Source organism: Equus quagga, chromosome 15 (genome assembly GCF_021613505.1).
Source record: "Equus quagga isolate Etosha38 chromosome 15, UCLA_HA_Equagga_1.0, whole genome shotgun sequence".
NCBI lineage: Eukaryota > Metazoa > Chordata > Mammalia > Perissodactyla > Equidae > Equus > Equus quagga.
The window spans coordinates 25,153,395-25,171,893 of NC_060281.1; the positions used below are offsets into that span (position 1 = coordinate 25,153,395).

General features: G+C 46.6%; 1 protein-coding gene across 3 annotated transcripts in view; it reads left to right on the forward strand.

The window, feature by feature from the left end:
• KIF6 (kinesin family member 6) overlaps positions 1-18,499 on the forward strand; it is a 375,031-nt gene that overhangs the window by 262,856 nt on the left and 93,676 nt on the right. For all 3 annotated transcript variants that reach the window (XM_046641148.1, XM_046641149.1, XM_046641150.1), the window contains one exon: positions 15,931-16,039. In XM_046641148.1, the coding sequence (XP_046497104.1) occupies positions 15,931-16,039 (109 nt within the window). The remainder of the gene's footprint in view (positions 1-15,930; positions 16,040-18,499) is intronic.

The window sequence follows — 18,499 nt, forward strand, 5'->3', positions numbered from 1 at the left end:
GCTTGACTTTGGTCCATACGTCTGGAAAGCATAGTGCAATTCATTCTCCATCCACACATCCTGGTCTTTTAATAAAACTATTCCTTTTTTCATGCAGAATGGCTGATCACAGCATTTGGTAACAGGGCAAAAACTGATAATTTGCTTAAAATGAGTCACTTTCGAGCCAGACTGGGAGCCCCATGACTCATAATTACAAGTTCAAAGACTGGCTGTTTGTAACAAGAGGAAGCCCAGCCAGAGGGGCTTTCAGCCTGTTCACTCTTTGCATTCTTTATATTCAGAGAGCAAATTACTGCCCAAGGCAGTCCAAAGCTCCTTAGTGAACCCAGTGAAGTGAAAGGCAGCTTCTTGGGCTTGAAAAGAGAGGACAGTCTTTCTACCCAGCTATGCAAACTACAAACAGTTAACCAGGTCCTGGAGCATCTGCCAGGGGACATTTTCCACCACCGAGGAATGTCCATCTGAGAAGCTTTTAACCAAATCAAATTTAGATTCATCTTCATCATGCTACTTCACTTTTAGCATCCTTTCCTTCCTTCTCCTCTTCCTGTCATTGTAGCAGATGGCAGCAATCAGGGCCCCATGCCCGTAGCATTGTTTTCCACAATCCAGTTCTGCTTCTGGCTTTAAGAAAAGAGGCTGAAAAAAAAAAAAAAAAACCAACTAAACAGTGAGGAAAGAAGTCAGACAAAAGCTGTTATTGCAAGAACTAAGAGAAAATCTGCTCATGCGCTGCTACCATGTGAAGAGACAGAGCAAAGAGAGTAGAAGATAAACACAAGTAAGAGCTACAAGGCCAGCAGTGTGGTTTCCGCTGGATGCCTCAAGAGTAAGGAATCCCCAGGCATCACTGGAGTTTGGGAAAGGGAAGAATGATGCTGGTGGGCATGTCTAATGCATGTGTCCCACTTCATACAAATATGCACTAACCAACAGGGTGTGCCTGGTCTCCAGTAGGGCACACCTTACAAAGAGGCTCTGCCTGGATCAGAAAGGTATAGTGGAGGAAAGTCTGACATAGCAGGGTGGTTAAAGCAGGGCCTGTGGAGATGGAGCGACCTTGATCTAAAGGAGAGATTCTGTTGGAAAGACCCAAAGGAAATAATGGAATATGATTTGAGCTGTGTTTTCCTAATCAGGTTAATCATTTTCAGTGAGGAGAGCATTTAAGTAAGATGCTAAATGGGTGCCTTTGATAACTTTGCTTCCCATTAGCCGTCAGTCAGGATCTTGAAACTCCTTCCTTGGAGGTTTTTTCAATATCAGCACACATTAATTATCTTACATTCAACAAAATGGCTTTATTATTCTAGATCTGAGAACTCAAAAGAGTACAACCCAAGTGATGGTGCATAAGCAAATACACCGTCTGGTTCTGGGGTTTGGGGACATAAAGTTTACTTAGAGCCCCCTCGGTGCTTTATGCTACTGTTCTCCCTCTTGCTATCCCCGATCCTTTCCTACCTAGTTATACAAGATGAGGGAGGGAAACAAGCATTTATCGAGAGTCTGCTGGGAATGAGTCACAATGTTGCATCCTTTCCGTATTTCAATTCCTTTTAACCTCAAAACAGCCCTATGAAGTAAACATTACTCGCCCCGTTATATGAATGAGAAAGCTGAGGATACCACCTCTTTGCAGGCTTATGAATGAAAAGGGGCTTTCTTCGTAGTGTCTGACTGCCACATCATGAGCTGCACTGCACGCTGTGTGAGCAATCACCTAAGACTTTCCTTCTCGGCTGCCCAGCCTGAATAAGCTCTTCTCAAGACATTGGGGTCTTCCTTTCATTCGGTATACGTTACTGACCAGCAAAGGTGTGCCACACACAGTAAGTATCTGTGCCACACCTTCCAGAACCCTCTTTCAGTTAAGTTTCATCAATTGGAATGCCCTGCCCACATTTCACAGCCTGATCATTCCCTTTTCACAGACATGTATGTGCTCTCTGGCCCAGTTCTTCTGGGATGCAACAACCTTAACATCCCATCCCTGTGGCCACCCCTAACCCTCCCACCTCCACCACACACACACACACACACACACAGACATACACATGCAGGTATAATTATTTCTACTTCACACAGAACAACTAAAGAATACGGGAATTAAGCAACTTGCTCAAGATCATGCCCTAGTAGGGTGCATTCTTAGAACTGTTGTTTCTTCCAGACACTGCTAAGAGCTACTGTCAGGGAGTAAACCGGCTTCCTAGAAAGTGAGAACTTTAATTCACAAACTTCCTCTAGCAATTGAGCCTACAGAAATCATCCAAAATTCCTTTGTGCAAATACCACTTCCTCAGAGAGAGCTTCCTCCAATCCCCCCGAGGAAAATACCGTCCCCCATCATTCATCTCTCTCCATCCCTTTAGTTTGCATTCTCTCTCTTCATAGAGCTAACTAATAGTGTGTATTTATTTGGTCCTCTTGTCTGTCACCCTCAGTAGAATGTAAGCTTTCTGAGGAAATAGGCCTTTGTTTACCAATCCAAGAGCAGTAACTGGGATGTGGTAGGCACTTGGTAAATACTTATGTTATTAAGTAATTAAATGTATAATAAAATTTATACACCAGGATGCTCACTGCAGCATTATTTACCTAGCATATATATAAAATTATATAAAAGTCCAATATTAGGGAATGGACTATAATGATGAAATATTACACAGCCATAAAAGATAATGTTCATGAAGAATTTAATGACTTAGAAAAAATGATTATGAGATAATGTTAAGTGAAATAAACAAGCTGTAAAGTTTTATATATATATATATATATTATCATCTTAACTATGTAGTAAAACAAGCGTAGAAAAAACTAGAAGGGGGGGATTGTGAGTGATTTTTTCCTGCTTCTTTACACCATTCTTTATTTCCCAAATTGTTTGCAATGGACAAGCTATATACTTGATAATTAGGAAAAGTAAAGTAATACCTTTTACACATTCTTACCTCATCCGGCAAAGATATGGGGGTTTAAATCTTTAGGACTTGCCTCCTGCATCAGCTATATTCCTCTCTGAATTCCTGTAGGATAATGCATCTGTGAAAGAAATTCCTGAGAAACCTTCCTGAATGGCTTAATATAAATGGTTCACAATGGTAAATTACTTCTCTCTGGTGAGGATATACAAATGCCAGGCACAGATATTAACTTGGCTGACCCCTTAGCATTCTGAAATGATGATAGAGATCCCCAAAGACTCTCATTCCTCCGTCTCAGAAACGGAAGCTCTTGCCAGGAAAAGGAAGGGGAGCTGTGCTCACAAGCCCCCTCGCCACTTATACGTGGAGTTTACTTTGGCTCCCTTTAGAAATAATTATTTATAGGTTTAATATGCAGAGAATAAAATGAAAACAATACAAACAACCACAAAAGTAAAAACCAAGCTAGAGAGAGAGCAGAAGAGCGAGGTGCTGTGGTGAATGAGGGGGCGGGTCAGCAAGGGCCTGTGGAAGTTCACCCAGGCCAGGCCCCTGGGAGAGAAGGGGCATTTTAAAAATTCTGATTGTGGCTGCAAAGGGGAGACAGCTCAAACCCGGGAGTCAGGGTCTTCATAGGAGGCGGGTTGGGCTTGATGTGGAAGGCAGGGGTTAGGGTGCAAATCTGGTCCCTATTAGGGGGACCTATTTCTAATAGGACTGTGACCACTCTCTTCTTCCCTCCTTCCTTCCCAGCACTGGAGAAGGAGCAATGAACAAGACAGATACACCGTTGTGGAGTTTTCAGTCTACACGATACATACGTACATGTCAATTCAGATGGTGACAAATGCTAGGAAGGATATAAAACAGAATAATAGAGTAGGAAATAGTTGGGAATCAAAGGAGGTGACATGTGAGCTGAGAACTGAATAATGAATTGATAGCCGTAAAGATTCAAGGAAAGAACATTCCAGACAGAAGGAACAAACAGCAAGTGTAATGGCCCAGATATAGGAATCCTATTGACATATTTAAGGAGCTGAAAGAAGGCCAGTGAGCCAAGAAGTCTTGAGCAAAGGAGCTCTGGGCATGGCGTGAGGAGGAAGACGTGGAGCCAGGGACCAGACGATGTGAGTCTGCCAGGTCAAGGAGTCTGGGCTTTGTTTAGGGGCTGTGGGAAGCCCCTGGAGAGTTTAAAGCAAAGGAATGATGGGATTCTGTTCTTATAAAAATCACGCAGGCTGCTGTGTGGAGAATATGTTGTAGGAGACCAAGATGGAAGCTAGCAAAGCCGTGAGGAGATGGTCCAGGGGAGAAACGGCCGTGACTTAGGGTGGGATAAAAAAGAGACAAGGAGAAGCAAAGAGCTGTAAGACATATTTTTAAAGGGTTGCTGACAGAATCTGCTGGTGGAGCTGATACGGGAATCGAGAAATCATGGAAGAGTCCTAGGATTTTTTGCTTGAGAAAGTGATGCCATTTACTGATATGGAAGCAATTAGGGGAAACAGCTGAGGGTAGAATTTGGAATAGAGTATGAAATTACGGGTTCTGTTTGGGGCACATTAAGGCTGAGATTCAAATTGTAGATTTCAAGAGGACTATTAGGTATCCCAATTGGCCCTCAAGGAGAGGTCAGAGCTGAAGATATAAATGTTGGAGCCGTTGATGTATATACATATTAAAACCATGCCACTAAATGAAATTGCCTGTTGAGAGAAGAGCACCCAGAACTGAGCCCTACTACGCTACAACATCTAGAGATTGAAAGAAGAAGCCAGGAAGGTAGATCAATCCGGAGGGGGTGATGTCACAGAAGGCCGAGGAAGGAAGTGCTTCAATAGAAGGGAGGGGCCGGCTGTGTTGAACGCTGCCGTGCATTGGTCAGGATAGACTAGGTTATGCTCTGGTAAGAAATTAGCACTAAATCTCAGTAGCTTATCATAACTAAATTTAGTTCTCATTCACGCTGCATGAACAATATGGGTGAGAGGAGTGGGAGCTCTGGTCCACAATCACCAGGGACCCGGGCAGATGCAGACTCTATATCTGGGATGGCACGAATCACCAGAGTGAGAGAAGAGAGAGCATGGAGAATTGCATGGTGGCTCTTGAGTGCTTTAGCCAGGAGGTGACACCTGTCACTGCTGTGCACAGCCTGCCACGCGGAATCAGTCACATGCACCTCCCTAACTGCAGCAGACCCAGGAAATGGATGGGGGCATGTGGAATAGTTAGTGACTTTACTGCTCTGCCATTTCCTGCGAGGTCAACTAAAATAAGAACAGAAAACTGACTACTGGTTTTGGCAATGCTGAGATCGCTGGGGATGCAGAAGCGACAGTTTCAATGGTGTAGAGGGGATAAAACTCCACTGGACTAGATTGAGGAGAGAATGGGAGATGAGGGAATAGAGGTGGTGAATGCAGACCACTCTGTTGAGGCATTTTCTATGAAAAGGGGCTAGAGAAATGGAAAGATAACTGGAAGGTTAATGGGGTGAAGGGAGGATATTGTTAAGACAGTATTTTTTTTCTTCCCTGAGTATCTAAATGTCCTTAAGTCTCCTTCTCTGCCAGCCAACTATAAATGGATGATCTTGTCTCCTTTTTCACCAATGAAATCAAAGCCAGTGAACATGCATGTTTTAACCTTCCATTTTGTACCTACAAATTCAAATATATCTACATCTAACAATAACCAATTCAACATGGATTTTAAAATATGGTTTTTTGCTGATGTAAACAATATAAGGACGAGGAAGAAATTGCTCAGGCAAGAGAGAAGGAGTAAGAAAAGAAGGCCAGGAGAGGAGTTTCGGAACCACAGCCCAGGTGGAGGGGTTGGCCTTTGATAAGATGGTGGATGCTTGTTCCATCGTAACCAGAAGGAAAGCTGGGACTGCAGGTGAAGCCACCAGTAAACGTGATGTTGGCGAGATGAGGAAGCCCCTGTCCTATTGCGTTTATTTTCTCAGTGAGATGAGGTTGTCACTGTGGAATGAGCCTTGCTGGTGCGGTCGGGGAGCAGAGGACACAGAGGCAGTGGAGCCAGCCTGATAGTTTAACCCGCTCTCGCCCCCTGCATTGCTAGCCCATAATTTGTCCTACGTTCGGCACTCTCCTACTGTGTTAAAGCAGTTCTTGCATTCTCAACAGCCTGCTGTGAGTAGGTTTTTAGATGATTCATTATCACTTATGATGATAATAACTCATTTTTACACTTTTTACTTTTTATAGCATATTCCACATTTATTCATTCATCCTGCCAGAGACGTTTAAATAAATGACTCATAGCAGCTATATTCTGTTTTCTTTATCTTCGTGGTAAAATATAGACAGAGAAAACTGCATTCGCGCTATATGTCCAGTTTAACAAATAATGCTTTTAAGAAAAACAAGTTAACCAGAGAGAGCTCATCTTTGCTCATTCATTCAGTTGACGAACCTTGTTTGAAATGTCTGCTGTGTTCCAGGCCCTGAGCCAGGAGCTGGGGCTACAAACATACAAGGCAAAGCCACGTGTCCTAAGGGGTCGGGGAGGAGGGCAGGTGAAACAATCATGGAAATACATCGTTGCAAAGGTGTTCACTAGTTCCAAAATGGAGATATGCCCCAAGTGCTACCTCCTTTTAATAACCCTTTACAGTAACATTAAGAGACAGGAGTCCTTATGAGCTTCATTTTATAGATGAGGAGCCTCAGACTTTGAGCAATTTAAATGGCAAATCCTAGGTCATGCAGCTAATAAGTAAAGCCAGCGCTCAGACCCATGTCTTCTGACCCGAAACCCTATTTCCTTTCCCCGAGCCATGGACAAGAATAATAGAAGAGGAGCTCTAAAACAAATGTTCTTCAGTCATTTAGGGAGGGAGAATGGCCTGACAAGCCTGTGGAAAACTCCAGTGGCCCTCTGCCTGGGAATGCCCTGAGCAAGCAGGGAACTAGTTGAGAGTGTGGTGTCTGGACCTAGAGGTCACTTGGGCCCAAATTCCCCTGCAGCCAAAGGAAACCCACGAGGTTCTTCAGTCAATCTCTATGCCAGGCCGTGCGCACCGTGGGCTCCTCCCCACCCCTATGGCTTTGCCTTTCTGTTCCCTATGCTGGGCCAATACCAACCTCCTTTCCTCCAGCTCTTGCTCCTCAGTTTCTCTAAAACCTGCCTCAGAAGGAATGTTCCTTGAAAAGTCCCTCTACAATCTGATCCTGCCCCTTCTTTTACTCCCTCGCAATCATCACACCATCTCTACCATGTTGCCATCAACGCACTCTCTATGAGTATTCTCCCACTTTCTACTGTAAGCTTTGACCTTCCCATACCCCCAGTGCTTTATATCATAAAGTCAAGGGCAATATTTCTTTTATTTATCTGTAACTAGCCATAGAAGAGGGTTTTCAGTAGAATAGGATACTCAGTACTTGTTGACAGATGGTCTGCTTCACCAGTTGACTCACTGCCTAAGTGAATAAACAAATGTTTCATTTAAACAGTGAAATGCTTTCCAGAGAAGAAGCAGTTGGGATACAGAGAGGTCAATGGGAAGATGATGGCCTCCTGGATCCTTTTCACCACTCTTGCTCATTGGGGGCGGGGGGAGATTATTATCTGCCAAAGACCACATTCTAGAGCCTGGACCCTGCCCCTTCTCTTCTCTGTAGTATCCCCCTACATCAGTCCGACAGAACCATTTTTAAGTGCATAACCTGTTTTATTGTGGAGACTCTTCTGAGCCCAAGCTCTGTGTAGATTAGGGAAAGGTAATTAATTAACTGGACCTGACATAGTTGGCTAACTAATGAAGTCCTAATGGCAGAGTCATTTTATTTAAATCCACATGCATTTCAGTGAATGGGCATTTTTGCTACTAGGCTGGTATGTAATTCTTTAATTCTCTTTTAAAAATGTGTCAAAATAAATTTGAGGCCCAAGTGGAAGTCATTCCATATTTTAAGCAGAGTTAGAAAACTTGCCTCATTTTTCAGACAACAGGACATGTAAACACTGCTCTAGCCATGGCATCCAGAGCACAGGCTGACACAAGAACTGAACTCATTGGGGTGGAAGACGGTCAACAGAACCCTGTTCATCATGGCCTTTGGAAATGGTCAAGACATCTCAAACTGAGGGAATCCTGTGCTTTTCAGATTCCACAGAATTTGTAGCCTCTTTCTAAACTGAAGAGGAATGTTGCGTTTCTGTTTGGTGGACAACTGCCCTTTAACCTCCAAAGGGCTGGAACACACATGTCCTTCCACCTCAATGCCCAGGGTTGGTCCAAATATCGGGCCATATGGAATTAGACACCAAGGCTCTTTTAGGGCTACCACATCTAGGGACTGAAACTGATGAAAAGACTCCACAGATCCAGTTTAGCCTGGCAGCAGGAGCCTCAGCATGCTGTCTTATTTAATGGAAACGTTGCTGACCTCCAGATTCCTGAATTAACTCCAAAACGCAGAAATGCCAACATGACCCAGGCTGCTCTCCAAGCTCCATGCCTGCATCTGTCCGCGGGTTTCTCTAAGCAGCCCACGTGGGCACTTTGTCCTGAATAAGAACACTCCCCAAATCAAAACCCCAGAGATGCTGGGTTAGGAAAATGAAGGTTTTCTGCAGATGATCTCCAGGACTATTGTTTGAAGGTTTTTGTCACTGCTGGAAAGGGGCAACTCCCCTCAAACAGCTGCCATTCTTTCAGGGGCTCCAGGCCTGTCCACTCTGTTGGCACACCAGGCCTTTCTTCACCTGCTCAGGACACAGGTGGAGGACACAGCTGCAGCAGGAGAGTGAATCAGACATGGTTACCAAGACAAAAGGGAAACACAACCTGCCCTGAACACAGTCCCTTAATTCTACCCAGCCCGCATGGTCTGTGCCGCTGGACCTGGGATGGTTGCCAGTGGGATGTGTGATTTCTGGCACCAGGAGTCAAGAACTCGTTTGATTTATTTAGATGTGGTGCCACCATTGGGTGGGTCCCCTAAGGTTTCTGTGGCTTCCCACTTCAGATTTTCCCTTCACTCCACTCCCCAGAGCCCCTGCCAAGCCTGCCATGCTTCAGCCTGGTCCAAGCCAGCCCTAAGAATCTACTAATTAAAGGTTCTCCTTTGACATCCTTCATGTGGCAATTTAGGAAACTCCAAGGCAAGCCCTAATCTGAGGACTTGAGCCCAGGTGGTATCATCGGGTTTGAACACAGGCCTTTAACCCCAAGGCCTTAGATCACCAGCCCTTCCCAGAAGCTGTCAATCAAAAGCAGCAAGTAGGTTGGGCAAGTGTCCTTGGTCACCCCGAAAGATCTACTCTTGGGTCTTCACATCTGCAGTCACTTCGACCGTGGCTAAGTGGTTTTGTCCTCCCCTCATCCTCAGATTCCATACTCTGCTGTACCCGCCCAGAACCCCTCAAATTGTAGCTGAGCTGATCCTGGCCCTTAAAGTAAACAGAACCATGGCATATGGCACTGCTTCCTGTGGTGACCTGCATCATCCTGGCCGTGTAGAAACATGGATGGAGGCCTCCTCGGCATCTATTCCCAGACAGGCATTCTCAGCAACCCAGGCACTCTAGGACATGATGCTGCTTCCTGGGGAAAATCACTTGCATGTCACCTCCTAAGGGGATGGATCTAGGCAGCTGTTTTCCCCTGAAAGCACAGGAATGAAAGTAACAGCAGTTGTCATTTAATTGGGTAGCAATCTGGGAGCCATCTATTAAAGGAAGAGCTTCTATGCAGGGATGATCGACTGGGAGAGGCTGCCTGAAGAACTGTGCTGAAAACTCTAGTGCTATAATTAGTTTCCCGAGCAAAGGATGCTGTGGTTGGTTCGCAATGTCTTCCATGGGTGTGAGGAAGGAAAGTGGAAACACAAGGGCTACACATGTGCCATCCCTGTCTTTCATGCAACTTCCAAAATCCTCCTTCTTCCCATGGGAGTGTCCTCCTCACAGTGAGGGGAGGAAGATAAAGACAATATCTCAGATGTCTCTTCTCATCTTTCTGGGAGATGGCCCATTTCTCTTTATATGATCCTTTAGCACCTTCCCATCTCATGAATTTCTTCAGTCCACCATCAATGGACCCTTTGCTGTACATGCTAGAAGCTGCTAACTTGTCCTTCACCCCAGAGTTTCTGGCTGTAGTCATCATTTCCTCTGGGAAATCCTTGTTCCAGTCACCATTCCCAAGAGTGCCGGACCAGTGACCTTTCCCTTCATCCTCACATCCCTCCTGACCCTCCTGACCTTTATGTTTCATGCGTCCTTGGTAGATGATCCTTTCCTCCATCTAAATTCTTCGTTCCTCTCCCTCCCATTGGCCCATTCATTTTAACTTCTCCACACACCAAATGATGGAATTCTAATTATTTATGTGAGGATATTTTTGTATATTTCACCTAAGTCAACATTTACTGAGAAATTTTAGTGCATATAGAACCTTATATGAGATTCCATTCAAAAACACACCCCATCCCTGTCTATTGCTTCTTATTACTGTGTGCTCTTCCATGTTCAGCATGTTATAGACGTTCATCATATCATTATATCAAAGCCATTCCCTAACCTTCAGTTTCGAAAGCTTCTGCTGCCAAGCAGTTTCATGCCCTACAGCTCTGAGCCTTCTCATGCTTTTAGTCCCAGTGAGTTCCAAGCCCCCTCTCCCCCTGGAATCCACCCCATCTCTCACTTTTCCTCCTTTCCTGCTGCTCTTCTTTTCTCTCCTTCCTTCTTCAGTCAGAGGGAACTGAGGCTCCACGTGAATAAGTGTCTCTCCCAAGGAAAATATATTTTTGGCTTTGACTAGGAAATCCTTTTTCAGCATGAATAACACAACTCACCATCATTTTACTTCTGTCAATTTTTAAGCAATAGCTTGAGCAGCAGTAGGTTGTTTGGGAGCAGCCAGGAAAATGAGCTCTGGCCCACGTGCCCCAGACCAAAGGAAATCAGACATTGGGCCCAAAGGCAGTAGCACAAACTCTCCACTTCCGATGTTTTTCCTTTCCATTTGGTTTCCATGGGGCCCTGTGTTGGGGGCAGGGAGGGCTTCCAAAAGTACTGATTTGTATTCTTTAGCAAATAAGGTACTGAATTTCAGGATGGCAAAAAAGAGAGCACTGAGCCATGGGTGAGGGACTACTGCCTGGGATCTTTGGAGGCCCAACATTTTCAGAAACCCGACTCCAAGGCTGATTTTGAGAGGACGTTGTTGGCTGCGGCTTCTACCTAAGTGCTCTTTCATAGGGTGGAAATCCAGAAGAGGTTGCACCTTGAGGACCTGTCAATGTTTTCCATTCAACTTCAAACTCAGGGTTGCAATGTCGTGTTTTAGGGACTGAGATTGAGAAATTCCTCTCCTTTCGGGTTTTGGGGTTTTTTTTTTGTTTTTTGCTTTGTTTTGTTTGAAATTTTATACTGCCCTGTGATACTTTAGTTGCTCTCCTTTAGGTTTGAAACAGTCCTGTGATTCAGCAGGCCAGCGGGCTTCTCTGAGTCATCCGTATTTTCTGGGATTCAGCGCTGGGGACCCATGATTGAAATTGACTAAAAGGAAACAACTAAGAGCTGGAGAGGAGTGTGGCCGGTCAGACCTCCTGAGAGCCTAGCTTCGAGGAGCATCTGGGTCTGACAGACTAAACAAAGTGGGGAAGAACACACAGCTCATCTCTCTTGCCATCACGCCTCCCCTTTCAAGCTCAGATCTCCCCAAGTCTGGCACCAGCCTGAGATGCCATCTTGTGTCCCATCTTTGCAGGACCTGTTAGCTACTTGTCAACAAATCATGGAGTGTTTCTTTGCTAGCCTTAAAATAGTGATGCCTTCGAGAGTATTTGCATTTTTACAAAAGCTTCTTGGAGTTGAATGCATCTTTAATGGTGGGCTGTGAAGCATGGGGACGTGGAGTGGGGAGAAGATGGTGTTGAATTTCTAAAATCACACCCCAGGGGAGCAACCTGTTGGAGGGAGGAAGAGTGTTGGACGCGTGCCTCAGTTCCCCCATAGCGTCACGGCATGCCATACCAAAAGGAAATCATTAAGCATCTAAAACATTCACTCATTCATTCATTCAAAAGACATTTTGGGGGGTTGGATTTTTGTTTTGGGGGGGCAGGGTTTACTAAGGAAGATTCGCCCTGAGCTAACATCTGTTGCCAGTCTTCTTCTATTTTGTATGTGGGTTGCTGCCACAGCATGGCTGACGAGCAGTGTAGGTCCCAGCCTGGGATCCAAACCTGCGAACCCTGGGCCACTGAAGCAGAGTAGACCAAGGTTAACCAGTACACCACGGGGCCTGCCCCTCAAAAGACTTTGACCGAGTTCCTCCTTCACGCCAGGTACTATCCAGGTGCTAGAAGTATTGCAGGAAATAAGTCCCTGCCTTCACAGAGCTTACAAATTCTAGAAATAAAAGTAGAACATATTAACAGGTGCAGTGCAGTCTCGTGGATGAATCTGTCTGAGGCCCACTGCCTGCCCCTCCGTCAGGCAAACTCTCCCTGGGAAAACTGATCTTGGAGCAAAACTGATGTCCTTGAAAACCTGGGCAATTGTTACCTCTTTAACTGAGCCTCAGTTTCCTCCACCATAAAGTGAAATTACGACCCGGGATCATGGAGAAGTTTAACTGAATAGTCTGCAAGAAAGCACGTGGTACAGTGCTTGGTGGAGAATCTGTAAGGAATTCATTTTTTTAGTCACCCAAAGGTCATTCCTATTGGCTGGCAGAACCGCTCATATCAATCAAGTTGCCCTCTTTAATCCACACTCCTCCTCTGCCCCCTCCGCCTGGGATCTTCTTCCACTTCTTCTCCACCTCCCAAATGCTGCTTCAGCCTTCAGAATCCTCCCCACACTCCCTGGCAAAGCCGACCCCCCACCTCCATGTTGCCCAGCCCTGGACAGGTGCCTCCCTGACAGCGAGCAGCCACTGCCGTTGTTATTGTTGGTTCCCTTTTCTTTCTCCCTTACTAGACGTTGAATTCTTTAAGGGCAAGGATCAATGCTTTAATCCTCTTTTTCAAGCTTAGATCTCTGTCGCATGCCTAGCACAATGCCTAAGATACTTGTGGAGAGAATAAATAAATAGATGATTATCTCCATCTGCAAGGTGAGATTTTGGTCTCTCTCATGCTCCACTGTCCTTGCTCTTTCTAATGCGTACAATGTGTGCTTAGGGCAAGAGCTTGCCGTAGGAGAAAGCTGCTTTCTAAATCCTGAGAGGGAAGAGGAAGTGATGACATGGCTTCAGTAAATGAAAGACGTTCATTAACTTTGTAGGTGACCCCACATTGGAATGAGAACTGGTATATTAGTACAGTTTAAAAGGAGCTGCATATGGGCTCTGGAGAAGCAGAATGAAGGTGGTCAAGAGCAGGACTGAGAGGGAGCCTGGGGTCACACTCCACAGCTGCCTATGGAGTCCTTTCCGTGTGCCCTTCTTTGCGGACTCTCGACCTCACCTCCATGCAGCCGCCATGACATCTCAGTAGGCTTCCAGGCCTCGCTTTGCCTCTTTGCCTTCAGACTATGGGCATCATCAGCCACCTCCCCTTGGCCTCCCTGAGCAGACACTCAGGATGCTAGCTGCCAGGATTGTAGCCATCACACTAATGTCCATTCACCTGAGTCACCACCATCCAAGAACTCCAATTCCAGGATATTCTCTCCATGATAGCAGGAGGAAAATTGATACCATGTTCCGGGCGATAAGCCCATGGCACTGCAGGACCCCAAGTGCCTTTTAAATCACCAAGAGTATTCAATACTCCCAGTGTATTCACACTCCCTAGAATGTGTACTTTACTAAATTTTAAGGCTTTGATTGGTGATTCAAGTATATGATATGGCCCTGGTCCCAAATTTCTTAGCAAGACCTTCAAGATTCTTTGCAAAATGGTTCCAAACTCCCTTCCTGGGCTTATCTCCTCTGTCTCCTCAGGTCCTTCCTGCTGCCATTGCCCAGGCCCCTTCACACTTCAGGGAATACCCGTGGTGGGGGGTTTCTGCTGATTCTAAGTTCTTCCAGGACAGACTGCTGTACCAGTGCCATGGGCACTGAAAAACCTCAGCCTGACCTTTCCACCCAGCTGTCAGTTCAGACTGTTGGCTCTAAAAGAAAGCAGAGCCTGGGAGAGAAAAGGGCACAAACCTTCTCTTTCACTGTAGCTTTTTGAGCAACCCTCCACCCTGTTTCCCTCATCCCTGCTGCGACTGGTTGGTGGAAGCCTCCTCATGGCCTCCTCTGTGGGAGGCAGGCTCCAATGTGGTCTGTGTGGAGCTCCTCTCTTCCCCAACTCTATTCCAGAGAGACTCGACCCCTCTACACTCTATTGTTATTTTATCATGCAGTAAAAAAGCATGCATTGTTAGAACTGGGCACAAACCTTGGCGGGAAGAGGTATGGAATGAGTCCCTTGGCTCCTGGTGGGCTCTGCTAGATGAAAAGTGCCCCCTGGCTAAAGTCTCTCATGCATCAGCACTCATCTTTCTGAGTCTCGCACAAACCCGTTCCCAGGCCCACCCAGTTCTGGAGTGTGCGGGGCAGATGTGGAAACAGAACTGAGCCGGGCCCATTTGCTTCTGATTGGAAAAGGGTGGGGTGTCTCTGTGTGCCTCACCATTCAGACATTCTTCATGGTGCTATTTTTATCAACGGTAATCATTAAATTGGTGTCAGATGGGCTGGTCCAGTTCCTCACCCTGAGGCTGGGTGATGGGACTCAGCGGGTTTTTTCCAAGCAAGAGGAGATGTGGTCTGTGGCCCATATGGATGCATCTCTGGAACCCTGGGCCTCAGTAAACTCCTCCAGTTCTGGACTGTGTTCCTACGTCAATTAGAGCAAGGCTCACCATCACCCTGGTTCATTCTTGACCTGGTCCATCTAGTAGAAGGGTGTTGAGCAACTTCTAAATGCCAGGCATTGAATGTGACACTAGGGATTCACAAAAAATTTATCTCTACCTCCTAGAAACTTGCATTTTACTGGAAGGGATTGTTGTGTGAAGTGCCAGTGTCTGCTGGGCTGTGCATGTCACAGAGGCATTGATAGGTACACAGGGGAGGGAGGGTTCGTTCTGTCTGGGCCTTGAGGATAGCTTCACGGAGGTGGTAACCCTCATCCAGGGCTTCAAAGATAAGTGGAGTTAACTGGATGAAAACATAGGACAAGGAACTAAGGGCAGGGGCATAAAAAATGACTCCACAGATTCAGTCAAAATCCACTGTGATGGGGCTCTCGCCCGGGGAGTCCCAGGCACACAGCTGCGTTGACCCCCACCCTGGGAGGCTGCAAAGAGGAGAGCCTTGACACAGGAATGCCACCTGCTTACTCTGAGGACCCTGGCCCTTCTGACTCTGGGTTTCAGAACTTGGCGCCTGAGCAGAGCCCAGCAGTGAGGGTTGGGCTGTGGCGCCGACGGTGATAGAGGAAGCTGAAGTCAGACAGCAACTAGGGACCTTCACCATGGTCTGCTCACGGGTCTTGAGATTGAGAACCTAACTCCTGCGTAGAACTGAAGCCCCTCACAAGCCACAGGAAACGAGGAGGAGTCGTTCTATGGAGACTAACAGCAGACTTTTCCAGATACTAAATCTTTCAGTCTGGATTATACTTCTCTTAACTAAATGTCTGGAAATTCAGGGTGAAATTTAACAGAAAATCAAAACGGGGCATAACAAGGAAGCGGGGGGAAATGTGGCACCGAATGATGGCAGAAAGCGCCCTTGCAGATGTTCTCGGCAGTCCAGGGCTCGGTGCTCTGGTTTTCATTTCCTCTGACGAGACGTTCCAAACTCCACCCCCAGCTAGTCACGTGGATGTGCAGGCACAGTCCTGCAGGGGGCAGCGCTGGAAGGGCCTGGGGCCACCTGTCTGGTCAGGAGCCTCTCTGCTGTGGGCCTCTTGGAGCCAGGGCTGCTTTGTGGTCTGACTAAAGTGACAATGAAATTAATGAGATCCCGATGCCGTGACTGAGGCCCGTTCCATGTGTCTCCAAACAGGGATGAGAGAGGAAATGTCATTAGGACGCCAGGAGGCTTTTGAAATCTTCAAGAGGGACCATGCTGACATCGTTACCATCGAAGACAACAAACAGACTCTGAAACAGAGGTAAGACTGACTCGGAGAGCAGCTGGTCCTCCAAGGCTTAGCCGGGCCAGCCGGGAGAAAACTTGCTACTCCATCCTCCCTAATCTGCCCAATGTAACTTCTAAAAGAAAGACTTAACATTTATTCAGTCTTACTTTGAATTACGTCCAGCCTCTTTCATACATGTGAGCCTTATCATCCCAGTACTGTTGGGTAAGGAGCATCAGGACAGGGTCTGTTACTGACAGCACTAACTCAGTGTACAATTCTCATGTCTCTGTATGTTCCCATCAGCCTGTGACCCTATCGATAACTTACTGCTCCAAAGGCAGGAAAAGAATTTATGGACTAGATTATACCTTTAGAACACTCCAGGCCCTCCAGCTGTTCTGGAGAGTGGTCCTGCATTTCTTAGTCAAAGGAAGTATACATACACACTTCTTGTGACCCAGAAGCCTCCAGTGTGTTCTCCAGGCCAGAAGCAGAGCCAGCAGGATCGTCTGCTGACATGTTGTCAAGCAAGGCTGCGTTCTGGACCCTTTAGAAAAAACTCAGAGGTGTATAATTTGTTTCAGCTCATCCGTGAATTAGACGCATGTCCTCAAAATGTAGCGAACAGAAAGGCTGCCAGATGTATGGGTCTAAAGTGCAGGAGAGAGAGTTCTAGACTGTGAACTCTCATATGTCACATGTGACTCTGGATCTTAGCACACGGTAACTTTTCAAAAACTATCTGTTGAATTAAAATGAGATCCAGGATTGAGAGTCATGTGCTTATAAACGACAGTTCAAGGAAGCCAAAGAAGTGGACGAGCTCTCTCAGGAAAACCTGTAGGAGTGCAGGGCGTAGAGGGTAGGACCCCAGGGGAAGCTTTAAAGGAAAGGGAGGGGATGGGAGGCCATGACGGAGCCTGAGAAGAAGCTGAGAGAGAGGAGGGAGAACAGGAGAGTGTGATGTCCTGAAGCCAGGAGGGCAACCGGCTCCAAGAAGAAGCTGCTGTCCGTGGGGTCAGATGCTAAGGAAATAAACAGGGGGAGCTGGAGAGCACACGTGGAGGTGGCAACGAGAAGACCATGGGTTGGCGTGCTGCGCGTGAAGGGGCCAGTGATAAAGAACTGAGCAGACAGAGCCAACAGTGTGTTCAAAAAGTTTGTGATAAATGGAAAACATTTAAGAAAAAAAGGCGGGTAGCTTAGGGAGAAGGGAAGTTCGTTTCAGTGTGGGGGAGAATTGGCCAAGACTGCAGGCCACAGAAGCAAGCCAGCGGCAAGACAGAGACGGAGAGACAAGGGAAAACAGTGGCCCAGCAAGGCTTCAGGGAAGCAAAGGCTTGGGGGAAGTGAGCCTGCAAGGAGGCCTGGAAAGAAAAACAAAGCAAGACCTGCTGACGCGGGTACATTTAGCAGGAGGGAGAAAATCCGAGATGACCTGTTTTCTCTGTGAAAGTTGAGGTGGATGAAGAGACTTGAGGATGATGATGAAGGTTGAATACAACTGCCCCAGGGAGTGGGGAAGAGGGTAGAGCTGGAGGAACGAAAGGCAAGCAGCAGTGAGGGCCCAGCCTAGATTATTAGCCAATGGCTTTGACGCTTGAGTGCGGGCTCTTAGATCACTTTAGGCATGCAGTGAAGGTGACAGGAGTGTAGCGGGAGCAGCTGTGGTGGGGCCCAGTCCAGCCCCTCTGAGTCCAAAGAAGTATATGTGCCTTTGTGACCCAGCAATTCCACTTCCGGTATATCTCCCAAGAAGTTCTCCCATGGGTTCGGAAGGGGCACATATGTGGATGTCCACGGCAGCCCTGTTTGCGGCCAAGGAGAGTTGGCAGCCCCCTGGGCATCCATCCCTGGGGCAGCGGAGAGGCGAAATATCGGGGAAGCCGTCCGTGGAGACGGTGCAGCAGGTGGGAGCGACGGATTAATGTACACACACCAACAAGGACAGATCTTCATAGCATAGCACTGAAGAGCATGCACACAACGTATGTAAATTATCAATATGTGCACGCAAAGCAAACAAAGACAGCCAAACAAAAAGATATACTTTGGCATGCTTTAACCACAAGAATGGTTGTCTCCGTGGGGGAGCAGAATAGGAGCAGGGCATGGGGATAAAAAGAAGTGAATGAATAAAACAAGGCAGCGGGGGAGAAAATACAGTGACTCTAGTGACAGCTGAGGACTCTCTCCCTGGAAAAATGAACATGTGTACATCCACACGAATTTTAGCATAGGAATCCAGGGGTTTCGTAAACCTTCTCCTGTAAATCTGCGTTGTTTTTAGTATAGGCCATGCGTTTTTAGTATAGTCAGTTAGACGTGTCATAAAAGGCTACCTTGTCTGTCTAAAGATAGGTGTGTCAAGCTGGATGACAGCTGCCTCATCCAATAGCAGATTCCCAAGAGCCCTCAGCTGTGTCTATACCCGAGGCTTCATAGCTTACACGAGCGCCACATAACCCTGGCTCCATGTTCAAAAGACCC